We start from the raw sequence: 15,438 nt of genomic DNA, 5'->3' as shown, positions 1-15,438 counted from the left end.
AAAGGGAGCAGAAATGTAGATGATGAGGGAGCAGAAATAAGCAAGCCAGTTCATGAAAGGCTTGGAAGCCAATCTAAGGAACTTGAGTCTTTAGGGGTGATGGGAAACATTTAGAAGGTTTTAATCAGGGGAGGAGTATGATTTGATTCCTGGTTTAGATAGACCACTCTGAACACACTGTGAAGAATGGATTCTAGAGGTCCAAAGCTGAGCAGAAAGATTAGTTAGGCTGTTGCCATAGTCCCTGCTAGTGAAGATGAGAATTTGAAGAGTCAGTATAACTTAGGGGTTAGGAATTTGGACTCTGGGGTTAGACCACCTGGATTTGAATCCTGTCCTGTTTACTCATGAGATGTTTGACTTGAGCAAGTTAATTTCTGGGTGCTTCTGTTTCTTCAAGGCTAACAAGTATAACAATCTTAGGATCGTTGATAGAATTAAATTATTACCATAAGTAAAGTGCATAAAATATTGCCCAACAGATGATAAACATACAATAAATAGTTCTTATTTTATTGACTTCGGATAGTGGTACCACAACTAGAAACAGGAAATTTAAGTGTTAGAAGTTATTTAGGCATGATTTAGTAACTTTAAGAAAGAGAAACTTTATCAGCCCCTGTATTTCTCTAGAAGACTTAGAATGAATATTTTTTATTTTTCAAGTTTAATAAACTGGGTTGCAGCCAGATTTGTCTAACCATCATGATAGGAGAAGGACATGAAGGAATGAACCACTGATAATCCCTAAGCCTTCTTTAGGGGATGTTTCAAACCCTTCTGCCATCAAGTCTTTCCAAGGAAACATTCACAGTACAATGAAATGATCATTTTGATTCTTCCTTTGTTAGTCACCCTCATTAAAAGTGCTTGTTAACAGTGGAATAATGAAGAAGTAGGCCTCAAAAGATGGAAAATAGGGTTCTAGATGATTTATGCTGATTTATACATTTTAGAAAGTTGACTTCTGTCATTCAGAGAAATTTTTGGAACTCGTGTTTTATTTTTCCATTTGGGTGAAAATAGGATTTCATTTCTCTGCCTCTTAGTGCTTCTTTTTCTTTCCATTTAGGTGAGACTAGAATTTCCTTTTTCTGCCTCTTTGGAGACAGCTAATGAGAATAATGTTTGTGTGTCTCTACAGGTCTTGGCTATTAAGTCATTGTGGAAGCTTAATGAAATCTCTGTTTGAAGCTGTAAATAGCTGCTTTATATAGCTTAGTTAGTTGTTTCGCTAAGAAATTGTTCAGAGGACGCATTAAGAAATGCTTGGAGAAATATTTTTTTCTGCATCAACTTCCTGTGAAATAATAATTGGGAGTAAATCTTTGATGTATAATTTTCTGATCTAGATTATAGAGCAATATCTAATAATAATTAGATATTGTTAAATTAGTTTTCTTAGCTGATTTTCAAAGTTCTTTTATGTGTTATTCCTCACAACAGTATTATGAGATATTCAGGTTGGCGTTATTTTCTCTATTTTGGGCTAAGATATTGAGGCTCTTAGAGGTTAAGAAACTTTCCCAGGGTTGTATAGTTAGTATTAGTGATAGGAAAGATTCCTAGTCATAGTTGGCATGGTACCTTGAAAGGAGCACACGATCTTATAGGCCTGGACTTGAATTCTCACTCTATCATTTAATTAGTTGAGTGATCTTTCATATGCCATTTAACTTCCCTGAGCCTCTTTTTTTAACTATAAAATATGGATGATCATATGCATAAGACTGTTTTAAGACTAGCAGAAGTTATATATATCAGATACCTGGCACAGTGCCCAGTCACTAATATATATGCCAGTGGTCATTCCCACCCCATTCTTTTTAATATAACATAACAGGAGGTATTAAATATGCAAAAGATTGTCTCCAATCTGTTTGCTTTTTGGAAGTCTGTTTTAAGTCTTATCTTTATTATATAGATACTTATCCTAGAATAATGCCTATTTATTTTCTCAGATCTAGAAATATAATTATCAGTTAAGTCACACCATAGGCTGTTTGGAAAGAAACAGCTGTGAACTAGGAGGGGTTCTAGGTTTTAATTCTGTTCTTTAGTTGATTAATTTTATAACCTTGGGCTCTGTTACTCAAACTTCTCTTACCTACGAAATAATACATAGAAAAATGTTTGGATATCATAGGGGTTATTGTTTGCTTAAAAGGGAGCTGATGTTTCTTACTCAGTGAAAAACCAAGTAAGACTTTTCCTTTTACATGCTGCTTCCTTCCTGCCCTGTACCCACACACATCAGCTAAGGGTTTGATGTAAAGATAAGAGAGGATATTTACTCTCCAGCATTTAGTAAATATTCTATTTAATCATCTTGGATTTGAACTAATGCTTATTAATGAGGTAAATTCTCTTTAAGTTTCATATTTAGCTGATCATACGCTCTAGGAGTTTATTTTTAAACCTAAAAACACTCCTTGAATACATCCTTCCCAGTAATGATACTGATCTTTGTTTCATTTATATTGGGGTTTTTTTGCGGTACGCAGGCCTCTCACTGCTGTGGCCTCTCCCGTTGCGGAGCACAGGCTCCGGACGCACAGGCTCAGTGGCCATGGCTCACGGGCCTAGCCGCTCCGCGGCATGTGGGATCTTCCCGGACCAGGGCATGAACCCGTCTCCCCTGCATTGGCAGGCGGACTCTCAACCACTGCGCTACCAGGGAAGCCCTATATTGGAGTTTTTAAAAGTGATTTTTTTTAAAGCTGCTACCCTGAATAAGTAATACCTCTTTAGTAATACAGAATTGAATAATTGATTTGAAAGTCTTAACCTCAATATTTAAATTAGTGTAGAAGTTTACAGGGTATATAAAAAGCTTGGTAGATTAGTATACTACTACAAGTTCCCAGATGGCTTGCTACTACTAGGAGGTAAGCTAAGTTGAGGGGAAAATGGCTAATTTATTTTGCTTTTACAAAATAAGAGGCCATAGTTATAAAGTGTCCTTTCTGTTGCATATTTCTATATCTGTTCAAATATTTGAGTATCAGCCATGTGTAAAATCTATTTTGCCTTTATGAAGTTAATATATTTATGAGATTTTTTTAAAAGAACCATTTTTCCATTATGAATCTTGTCACCTTTGTGAGAAAACTCTAAAATACTTCTGCATTCTTTCTGTTGTTTTTTCTGTTAGGTTTTTTTCCAATTCTCTGGGTTCTGCTGACTGTATATCAAAGAAAGCAAGCAGCCAGTCTCTAGATGAAACTGCTGTCACAGATAAAGAAGCCAGTGTAAATGAGTCAGATTGTCTAGATGGCAAGAAGTTGTTAGATATCAGTGTAGCACATAATTCAAGTGAGCATATTCCAGATGATGTGACTGTGATTGCTGAAGAGTCTCAGTCTTTTAAGACCAGCAGATTCACGAGGACCATCTCACCACCTACCTCGGGTACACTAAGAAGTTGTTTCAGTTGGTCTGGAAGTCTTGGAGAGTTTTCAAGAACACCAAGCCCCTCTCCAAGCACAGCATTGCAACAGTTCCTTAGAAAGAGTGATTCTCCCATCTCTCTGCCTGAGGATAATGAGCCGTCTGATGTATCTCAGTTAAAGAGTGATGAGTCAAGTGATGAATCTCATCCCTTACATGAAGTGGATTGGTCTTCACAGTCTCAGGAAAGCATGGACTTATCACCACACAATTTAAATGCATCAAAACTTTCTCAGCCTTCTAGTAAGGATTTAGATTCAGAGGTAAGTCACATTATGAAGCGTTTGTTTTCAAATTCATATGTAAGAGAAAATAGGGTGTTTATCAGACAATTGAGGAAATTTTGCCTAATTATGGAAATAATTGATTGTTTTAATTTTTCATTCTAGATCTTACTGTGTAGAAAGTTCATGTTTTATTCATCTGAAGGGCTTCTCTGTATTTTAGACTCTTATACATTTAATCTAACTATATTTCTTGAATCACTGTGTTCCATTGATAGGTGTCTCAAGTTGTGGAACACTTAAGACCTAAGCAGAATGATAAGCTTCATGAAAAGTTATTATAAATTTAATATTTAAATCCTTAATATACTCTTGAATTCAGACAACATTTGAAACCTTATAATGAAATGGCCCTGTTAATGGGATGGTGTTCATCGTAAGTTTTAGTACTTCAGAAATACATTTTTTATTTACTCTTACTATTCTTTTTGCAGTTCCCATTTATGACAAAACAAAATAGTAATACAAGTGATTTTATGTTATTCTGTGTAAATTAATAAAAGCATCCTAGCCATTTTTTTAATTTGTAAAATATCTTTATCCTTACTTAAGTAAAATCAAAGCTCCAGATAAGTACTGCTCATAAGACCCAGTGACATCATATTTTAAAATGACATGATGTCATAATAACATTCTTCAATCTGAGTTATCTTAAATTTATCAATTTAACATACTTCATTTTATGTTCACAACTACAGTTACCAAGTTGTAAGAACAATTACAGCCTTGGTAATATTTGACAGAACTTTGAGGTCTGATAATCCTGAATATTAAACATCTAATAAATCAGTATATCTTGTGTTTATAAAAAGGAAAGTATTTTATTCAAGTTCCTAAAGGAAACTTGAGTTGTATTGGACTCAAAGACAAAAGCCTAGTTACAATATGGAAGCAAATTGTTTTCATTTGGAGAAAGCGGAAATCAATTAATATATTCAAATCCAAAATCCATTCCATGTAGTGTTTTTTAAGTAAGAGTATGCCAAACCAAACCCTTGAGGCTTTTGCTTTTCTTTTCCCATTCACTCACTTTGCCTTCAGTTTATCCATACTGTTCTAGAAGACTGTTTCTTTTAACATGAGCCTCCATTTTTGTTTGTTTGTTTGTTTGTTTTTTGCGGTATGCGGGCCTCTCACTGTTGTGGCCTCTCCCGTTGCAGAGCACAGGCTCCGGACGCGCAGGCTCAGCGGCCATGGCTCACGGGCCCAGCCGCTCCGCGGCATGTGGGATCTTCCCGCACCGGGGCACGAACCCGTGTCCCCTGCATTGGCAGGCGGACTCTCAACCACTGCGCCACCAGGGAAGCCCTGAGCCTCCAGTTTAATGTCATCTTTTTCATTTTCCACATCTTACTGCATTTTTCTCATGGTACCATTTGGGTACCATCACAGTTGCTATTTCTTGAACATCTTTCTTTAAAAATCACTGTCTATTTGTGAGGATACTTTCAGGTCTGCTGAGCTCCTTTCGGGTGTTCTTGTTCCTTTTCCAGCAGACATCTTCCTGCTTTACTAACTTTGTAAAGCTTTTAGCATGTTTTACTGAGAAACCTTACCAGCTCACAGCCTATGGGCTCATGATGCTGACAGAACTCTCCACACTTCTGTCTTCGGGGCTAGCCATTTTTGTGATTATCAATTATAGAAACATAAATTCTCTCCCCTCAAAAACAAACAGACTAAGAATCATTCATTAAGTCATCTCTTGCCACCAGATGTGGTAAATTCCTCTTTGGATAAATGAATTAATTGTCAAACAATTGGGACAATAGCAGGTAACATAAAAACTGTGTAATCTTTCTTTATTCAGAAAATGTTTTAGAGAGCCACAGTGCGACTGGGGCTTCATTTTGAATATCAGGTTTTACTGTATGGTTCTGAAGAAAATGCTTTGGAGACTCTTCCACTGGTGGTTCACTGTGAAAAGCAACAACCATGTATTCTATGTATACTGAGTTCATTAACGGTATTGGAGATTAATTAATCTTAGGATCTTACTCTTGATCTTTATTTTAAGAAATGATATAGCCCAGAGTCATCACTACTATAAGCAAGAAATGTTAGAGTTTCTGTAAGTTACAATCCAAATTAATGGAGTATTTTTCACTTTTGGATTGTTTTAAATATATAATACTATGTAGAATCCTAAGATAAATATTAAAAAAAAAAAAAACCTCTTGAAAAATGCAGAAATGTAAAGCCTTCTGAATTTGCATTCATTGTCCTTTTTTATTTGACTTTTGTGGGAATCCAGATAATTCTCTCTATAGAAAAGTCTTACATGATGGGATTGGGGTGTAGAGAGTAGGTCTTAAAAGTCTTTGCTGAAGGTAACTGTGCATTTGATACAGTGCTACTCTACTTCTTGAAAGTATATGCCTTTTTTCTCTTTAATGTTGAACATGTTACACAATGAAAAAGAGATGTAGAACTATACTGGTTCAACCTTTTGTAGCTAGTAATTTATGAAAACTATTAGCCAAGTTTACAAATGATGTTACAGCAGGAGACTTTTTTTTTTAACAAGAGAACACTTTTATTTATTTACTTTCCAAAAAGTTTAAATCCTTGAAGGGGTACAGCATCACGTGGATTCTGTGTCCAATGGCTTTAGCAGGAAGATTGCTTCAGAATTTGGCATGAACCCCATGCCATTGTTTCCATGAGCATGAGTTATTTTTCCCTAGATTACTCTGGTTTTGTTGAGTTTGCCACCATGAGTTACAGTGTTGTTCTTTGCTTTGTACACATAAGCATACCTCTTGCATAGATAGAAGTCAGTTTCATCTCAAGCATAAACACCTTCAATTTTAAGAAGACCTGTGTGCTTCCTCTGGTTCTGGAGACTCTGCTTATAGGTTTTTTTTTCTTTCTTTCTTTTTTACTTTGGGGCAATGTGGGATGCATGAAAATTTCAAGTATAGTCTTCCATTGCCTGAAGCAGTTGTAGATTCTGGATAATATCACAATATACCAGACACTGGGTTGGCTTTAACATTATGTGACACAGCTTGTGCCTTGCTCACAGTTTGGAAGGGGATACACAGAACATCCAGTACAAAGACGACCTTGAACATGGATTTTGTTATAGGATCCAGGTCCCCAACATTGCAAACTTGGCAGGAGGAATTGAGATCTATCATGTCAGTATGGTTTAATCATGGCAGGAAAGACTCAGTGAAAATTACTCTTATATGTTTGGACCTGAAGTGATTAAGAAATGAATCACTGCAGCCATCTGTCCATTAAAAAGGAGGGCAGCAAATGCTTGGCATGTCTTTTTTTTTTTCTTTCTCCCAGGACAGTGATCTCCATGTTGTGGGGTTTTTTTTGTTTTGTTGAGGTTTTACAATGTTGTATTAGTTTCTACTGTACAGTGAAGTGGAGTTCCCTGTGCTATACAGCAGGTTCTTATTAGTTATCTATTTTATACGTATTAGTGTATATATGTCAATCCCAGTCTCCCAATTCATCCCACCACCATCCCCCATGCTTATAGTTTTTTTTTTTTTTTGCTTATAGCTTTTTAATTTATATTTTACATAGTTTACTTCTTCAGCTGGTTTTCTTTAGTGAAACTAGCAAACACCATTCTTTCCACATTAGATTAATTTTCTTTTATTCTATTTCATGCTTTTTATACTTTTATTCTTCTGATAAATTACATTTTATTTACACTGATTTTCTCAATTTACTTGTTTTATGTTTTGTTGAATATTGGTCAGTTGTCATAAAAATTTGATAGTAAAAATCTAAGTTTGCTTTATTTTTTCATCTCGGGGATCTAGGAATCTGATTGCAATTTTAAGTCACTTGATAATCAAGGTAATCAGAAATCCAAGCTATACTTATTTCATTTTTCGAAAAAAGGCATGCTTCTAAGGAACAAGGTAAAACACTTACTTAAATTATTTTTAAATTTCAGAAGCAGCTCATGCTTATTACCAGGCAATAAGAAATATAAGCAAAATTAAAAATCAAAATGCCTATATTCTTATTTACACAAAATGTCTACCTTCAAACCATCTAGAACCATATTTGTGCATGATTTGTAGGTGTTTAAATTGTGAAACCTGCTATTTTTCTCTTACAGTATAAAGAACTTTTTCTATGTACTTATATAACATTACTTATAATGAATAAAATATGCCATTGTATGGGTTTAGCTAATCTTCTTATGTTTGTCCTTTACCCTAAAAATTTTTGCTGTAGCAAAGAGTACTACAACGAAGATTTTGTTGGTAAATATTTGAGTACTGTACACATTTTTTATTTTTTCGTAGGGGTGAATTCTATGGAGTGGTATTACTGGTCCAAAGGCATACATGGTTTAAAGCTTTGATGTATATTGCAAAAAGGCATTCTAGAAATTGGGTACCTGATGAGCCAAGCTTTTTTTTTTTTTATCAAACTCTGTAAATATATGTGTGACTGCATAGTGAAAGCTTGTAAGTTAAAGCCTATTTTATATATTAAGTGTTCTTGCCTGTAAATATCAAAATACTAATTCCTGACTTGAAAATGTGCAAGGGACATGAACAGAAATCACAAAAGAAAAAGCACAAATGGCTGATTAACATATAAAAAGCACATTCAACCTTATTAGTAATCAATGCAAATCAAAGTAATAAAATATAATTTCTTACCTCTCATTTTTCCAAAAAAGTTTTTAATTTACTCATTTTATAAGAGTATAGTGAGATGAATAATCACATGTTTAGGAGAGTAAGAATTGTTGTGCCATTTCTGGAAAGCAATTTGAAAGAGTTGAAATAATTTAACCCAGTAAGTGCATTCTAAAACTTGAGCCTAAGGAGACAATGAGAGTTTAAATACAAGAGCACTTATTCTTGCATTGGTTGCAATAATGAAAAATTGGGGGAAAAAATCTAAATATCTAGAAATAAGAGAGTGAAATACATTAAATACGTTGTTGGTTTTAGCTCTTGGCTGGTAGATATATAGGTGAATTTTTTTTCTTTGTTTTCTCATGTTCTTCTATAGTGAACCTATATTACTTTTCTTATATTTATACAAGAAAACTATATTCATATAGTTAACATATTATTTTCTTACGCATATTTTTAAAAGCATAAAACCTTTACAAAAATTTTAAATAAATGGCCTGGCATATCTATTTGAAAGAAAGTCCCCATCTCATACTATATAAATATAAAACTGAAAGATAACAAGGATATGAATGTAAAATATGTAAATATAAGATTCTTTTAAAAATCTTTAAGTGAGAAAGGCTTTTTCAAACAGATACTGTCTTGGAAAGATGTCCATATTATTTTTGAATGAAAAGGGAAACCATGCTATTAAACAATATTAAACACAATAAATAGCATGGTGTTTTTGTTTGCTTAAATGCTGGAAAATACACACACGTGTGTATGTTTGTACAATCATAGTAAAATGTCTGGAAAGATACCAAAATTATTCACAATGATAGGATTAGAGATTTAGAAAGTACTTTCTCAAAAGGAGTTATATTAAAGATGATGGTTTAATGTCCTCAAAAGAAGGACATTAAACCATCATCTTTTTATTATTTTTATTCTTTCTGTCAGATTTTCATTGTCAGTGTTTTAACTGTCACTTCTGTTTTGGTGACAACTCCCCGGATGAACCTTCCTTCTTGCTCCCTAATATCCAAATTCAGTATCTAAAATCAAACTCATATTTTTTTAACCTCTAACCAGTACTTCTCAGAGCATTTTTATCAGTTACATAAAATTATAATATTTGTTCTACGTCACTTAGTTTCAAAATCTTACGGTTGTCCTCTTTCCTTATAACCTCCAGTTGGATCCTTCTTTTTCAGGGGTTAAAGAAAAACAACCAAATAACTATAGCTATCTAAATCCTGTTTCTTTCTTTGTCTTATTTCTTGCTCTCCCTTTTCCCATCACCAACATCCTAATTCAAGATTTCATCTTTCATGTGTGAGTCCTTCCATTCTTTATACACCCTCTACTAGATTCATTAATTTTAAAGCCTTGTTTTATATTACTACACTCCTACTATCCAAAAAAAAAAGCAACAAAATTTTAATGGCTCCATATTTCACACAGCATAAAAATCAAGTCAGACAAAGACAAATATCATATAATATCACTTATTTGTGGAATCTAAAAAAAAATGATATAAATGAACTTATTTACAAATCAGAGATAGACTCACAGACATAGAAAACAAACTTATGGTTACCAAAGGGGATAGCGGGGGCAGGGGTGGGGAGATAAACTAGGAATTGGGGATTAACATACCTACTACTATATATAAAATGAATAAACAACAAGGACCTATTGTATAGCACAGGGAACTATGCTCAGTATCTTGTAATAACCTATAATGGAAAAGAATCTGAAAAATAATATATATATGATATATATGTATATATAACTGAGTCACTTTGCTATACACTTTGAAACTAACACAATGTTGTAAATTATACCTCAATTAAAAAAATCAGTGGATTCAACTTAAATGTCAGTAGAGATCTGTTTAAGTAAATTATGGCACATTTATACAATGGAAAAAACAGGCAACCTATTCAAAACAAAATTCAGTTCTACATGTGAAATGGAAAAATCTCCAAGATACATTGTTAAGTAAAATCAAGATATATTAGGCAAGAAAAACAAAGTACATGACATTTTGTAGTATGCTGCCAGTTGTGTGTCGGGTGTATGTGTGTGTGTATGTGAATGAATTCAGTGGTTGTACAGGAAACTGGTAGCAGTGACTGCCTAAAGGCAGTGAGGGAGTAAGGGAGACTCACTTTTCTGTCTGTTCTTTTATACTCTTGATTTAGTGCCAGGTACATGTATTACCTGGTGAAAATATTATGATAATTTTTGTAGACGTTTATAAGCACACTTTTGCACATCGATTTTAGGTTATTTTTTGTTCCAGTGTATAAATAATAGTTTGAAATTAAATAAAGGTAGTTGCTTTAACAGAATAGTATTAAAACAGGCATTTAATCTTCAGGTTCCTGGGCTGTATAAATCTAGTTCTGTGGACAGTCTTTCTACAACCAAGATCAAACCTTTAGTACCTGCCAGAGTCAGTGGGCTGAGCAAGAAGCCATCAAGCATCCATAAGAGAAATCATCATAATGCCGAGAACAAGCCAGGATTGCAGATAAAAATCAATGAACTCTGGAAAAATTTTGGATTTAAAAAGTGAGTTATCTTGTAACTTATTCTAAAATGATAAATATTTTTTTTTCTGTAATTTCAATCCCTGTCTCCTCTTTCTATTTTCATATGAATCAACTTCTTTTTCTCTTACCCTAAGAAAATTATTTTCCTCTAGTCCCTTTAACTGACTCTTTGTAGGAATATTTAACTTCAGTTTCTGTACCTTCTTTTAGTGAAAACATGGCAAACTAAAAACCTCAGTTCTCAATCTGGCTTTGGGGACTCTCTGTCGTTAAGCAAATTACTTTTCCAGGCCTTAAGTGTCTTATTTTTCTTTCCTTCTGAATGTTGTTGTAGACATGGGAAGGTAACGCTCTATGGTACTTCTGGATTTAAAGCAGTTTGTTTCCCTAAATTATCACATCTAAAATGGGAAGAATCAATGAGTTTATATGATGAATTAACCAGATTTCTAATGTATGTAGCAAACACTGTTTTAAGAGAATTGACCCTCTATATATCTACATTTTTTGAACCAAATTGCATCTGTTAGACAACAAAATTAGCCACAAAGTAGCATAGATTTATAATTACTTTATTTTCTGGTTCTTATTAATGCAAATGTACTAAGAATAAACACAAAGAGAAAGGGAGGGAGGGAAGCGGGGAGGTGACTTACATGGAATGATAAGATTAAACCTCACCTAATAGAAATGTTATCACAATCAGATGAGATAGTATGAGTGGAAACACTTTGTAATAAGTGCTGGACAATTATGTTTTTACTTTACATTGTGTTAAGTCTAGATTAAACCATATAGCAGCAGTTCTCAAACTTTTTTTTTTAATATTTATTTATTTATTTTGGCTGTGCCAGGTCTTAGTTGTGGCACACGGCATCTTTTTTAGTTGCAGCATGCAGGCTTCTTAGTTGCAACATGCGGGCTTCTTAGTTGCAGCATACGAACTCTTAGTTGCGGCATGCATGCAGGATCTAGTTCCCTGAACAGGGATCAAACAGGGATCAAAGCTTTACTCAGTTCTGCTTTTGGATTATCCGTACAAATGTCAGCACGGTAAGAAAGGCAGATAAAGTCTAAATATTATTATGAAAATAGTTTTGATCTTACAAACCCCCTGAAAGTGTCTTGGGAATTTTTAGGCATCTGTGGATCATACTTTGAGAACTGCTACTAAAGGGAAATTAAGGGTGCAACAGTATTCTTAAATGCCTTTTAGAAAAATAAGACTTAATTACTCCTGTTGGAATTTTGTTGACAGGACATAGAATCAGTTTTGTTATCTTCATGATAGGATTAATTTTTATAGACATAGAACTTCCTTTCAAAAGTTGGAAGACTGGGAGGAGTAAAAAGATAGGGCTTAAACATTTGTTTATGCTTCACTCATGCTGGTCCTCAGCCAGACTTGAGAAGGGTTCTAGAGAGAAAAGAACTAAAGTTTGTTTACTGGAACCATTCTGCCTTAGCTAGTTATATTTAGTAGTGGCTTGGCACCTACTTTGAAAGGTGATTTAGAAAGCAGTCATGGGTACTAAGAAGCAAAACTTAAATTTTATTGGGCATACTCAGAGGAGAACCTGAATGTGTCATATAATAAATTGAGACAAATTATACAGTAGAGGGTTTTATCCTCTTTACATACCTCTCTTTTGTCCAGGTAGATTATTTTCGAATAAACACTACCCTAAAAACACCCAATAAATTCATTTTATTATATTATCTTTTGCAGAGATTCTGAAAAGCTTCCTTCTTGTAAGAAGCCAGATCCCCTGTCTCCAGTCAAAGATAACATCCAACTAACTCCAGAAGAAGAGGATATATTTAACAATTCTGACTGTATGCGTGTTCAGAGAGCAATATTCCAATAAACACGGGCAGCTGGGAGGCTATTGCCTGCAAGAGAATCTCTATCAATTTCATGTCCTGTTTGAGAATGAAGCAGTTATCAGTATGAAAGACTTGTTCTTAGATCTATGATATTTATTTTTAAAGAGTACATTTTGTATATTAACTATGTAACTGTTTTTGTTCAGCTTATTATATTTTCATAAGAAGCTAACTAGAGAAATAATTTTGCTTTTGACAGGTTTTTGAAGTTTTAATGTTAATTGAGCAAGTCCCTTGGAACTTACAAAAATCTACTCTAAAGATTTCTGTAATGTTGTCAAGTACAAGGATGGTAAATGGAAAACCACAATTCTGTGGTCATTTTGTACTAGAGGAAATTACTGTGTTTCTTTGAGCTATAGTTTTTTCACCTGCCTTTCCTGTCTGTCTTTCAGGGTTGAATTGGATATACAGTTGCTGAGATGGGAGGGGTAGTTGGAAGGGTTAAAGATCTTGCATAAATGGGGCAGTGCTCTGTTTTCCCTGAAGAGTTTGGTTGGGTTACAGATTGACAGTAAAAGAAAATTGGTTTCAGCATCATATGGAAGGCACTACTTCTTATATCATTAATATTCTTAAACTTCAAAATAGCCTATTTCTCTTATATGTCTTTTTTGAAGTGTGGGCTAAAAATTCCCTAACATATATTTAAAACTAGTATCCTAGGTGCAATGTAAAATGCTAAAGCTGCAGGGTCTGTGATGTGTACATACTCTGCAAAGAAATAGATTCTTGGAAAGAAAACCAGCTATGCAAGTGAAGATCTGAAGTAAGGAAGTGAAGTAAGTGACAATCTGACAGGAAGTAAAGGAATTGTAAAAGTGTCTGATATAGAGGATAAAGGAAAGGGATCCAGAGCATTTTAATTTTTAAGTGAGACTTAGTAGAGGAGGTCAGAGTGGAACAAAAAACGTAACATTGTAAGAAACAGCATAAAAATGTTAAAAGGGGAAAAAATTTTTTTTAAAAATCTGGAAAAGATCAAATACAAAGAACAAAAGCAAATTTGAACTTTCTGTGAATGTTTCCTGTTATAGAACAAATTAAGAAAGGGAAGATGGTAGCAGTGCTGTAGTTTGTCAATCTCTGAACCGTCGCATAGCAGCAACTGGATAGCAAAGTCAAAATACTAATGAACAACATTACAACAAATTTAGATGGCATCATATACTTAAATCCTGAAATATAAGTGGGTGAAGACAAGCTACCAAAAGCCACAAGACCACAAAGTGGTACTGGCGTCTATTTGGGAGAAGTAGAGCATGGCAATAGGGCATCTAATGGACCTGAGAACAGAACTTAAATAGAATGATTATTGAAACACATAGCAGGCCAAGTTGCAAACAGCCGTTTGAAACTGGGAGATGCTTTGAGCATTCCAGTGGTGAGTGAGTGCAGGAGACCTACAGTAATGTCTGAAGGAATGAAGCAATGTAGTCCATATGAACTTTTGAAATGATTTGCCATATTTGTCAAGGCTCCACAGAAGAGAAACTGCTGGCTGTAAAACCAAAATTGAGCAGGAGAGTGACAATAGACACAAAGGAAGATAAGGTTAAATACAGTGAAGGGAGGAATTGTTGACCAAGAAATCTCAGCAGAATACTGTTTTTGTTTTTGAACACTGAAAACAAAAACCACCAACAACAAAACAGCTGAGGTTGAGAAGGTCCCATGACCCATGCCTCCTCAAAGTTAAAGAAAATTATTTTTACTTAAAAAGAAACCACATAGGGCTTCCCTGGTGACACAGTGGTTGAGAGTCCGCCTGCCGATGCAGGGGACATGGGTTCGTGCCCCGGTGCGGGAAGATCCCACATGTCGCGGAGCGGCTGGGCCCGTGAGCCATGGCCGCTGAGCCTGCGCATCCGGAGCCTGTGCTCCGCAACGGGAGAGGCCACAACAGTGAGAGGCCCGCGTACCACAAAAAAAAAAAGAAACCACATAAAAGTTTTTAGATCAATCCCTTACAAAATTGATTTAAAGGAGTCAAGAGCAGAATAACATCTTTACAAATAATGAAAATCTACCAGAAAGGTCCCCAGAGCAGATCAAAACCAGTCTATTTCAAAACGTGCTAGAAGTTATTAAGAAAATAGTGTAGGATACGAAGGAAATTTAGAATTGGAAAAACTCAGAAGAAAAAAAAAAAAGATAAGCTCAGGAAAGGATTAGAAAAAAATTTCGGAAATTAAGGCTAAACTAGAAGGAACACAAGCAAATAAACATACAGATAGATGATGCCTTAAAAGAAATACGTAAAAATCGAAACAAAATGGAAAAAAAACACTTTAAAAGAGTAGGAAGTGACAGATGTTGAAGATGAGGCAGAAGGTCCAATATAAAGATAATAGGAGTCTCTGAAGAAAAAAACCCCTATTTTCAGAAAACGTTAATTTTTAAAAGATTTGAAACAATATTTTTTAAATGCACTATTATACCCAAGATTATTGATCCCAAACTGCCAACACCAAGACATAAGTGACAACAAGTTACTTTAAAGAAAGGAAAAATCCTCTGGGTAGGCAAGAACAGCAAGTGACATGTAAGAAAAAAAAAGATGATCATCACACTTTCCACAATTATTCTTTATACATGAAGAAAATGGAGTAACTTGTTAAAGATACTCAAGGGAAAATGTAA

The 15,438-nt window shown here is 34.5% G+C and overlaps 1 protein-coding gene across 1 annotated transcript in view; it reads left to right on the top strand.

The window, feature by feature from the left end:
- The window catches only part of EXO1 (exonuclease 1), a 39,069-nt gene extending 26,053 nt beyond the window's left edge, over positions 1-13,016 (top strand). The window contains exons 12-14 of the mRNA XM_079916462.1: positions 3,155-3,713; positions 10,734-10,927; positions 12,638-13,016. Coding sequence (XP_079772588.1) covers positions 3,155-3,713; positions 10,734-10,927; positions 12,638-12,776 — 892 coding nt within the window. The 3' untranslated portion in view covers positions 12,777-13,016. The remainder of the gene's footprint in view (positions 1-3,154; positions 3,714-10,733; positions 10,928-12,637) is intronic.
- The last annotated feature ends 2,422 nt before the right edge of the window (positions 13,017-15,438 follow it).

Source organism: Stenella coeruleoalba, assembly GCF_951394435.1.
Source record: "Stenella coeruleoalba genome assembly, chromosome: 1".
Lineage (NCBI taxonomy): Eukaryota > Metazoa > Chordata > Mammalia > Artiodactyla > Delphinidae > Stenella > Stenella coeruleoalba.
The sequence above is the reverse complement of the archived record's forward strand: the minus strand, read 5'-3'. Positions and strand labels throughout refer to the sequence as shown.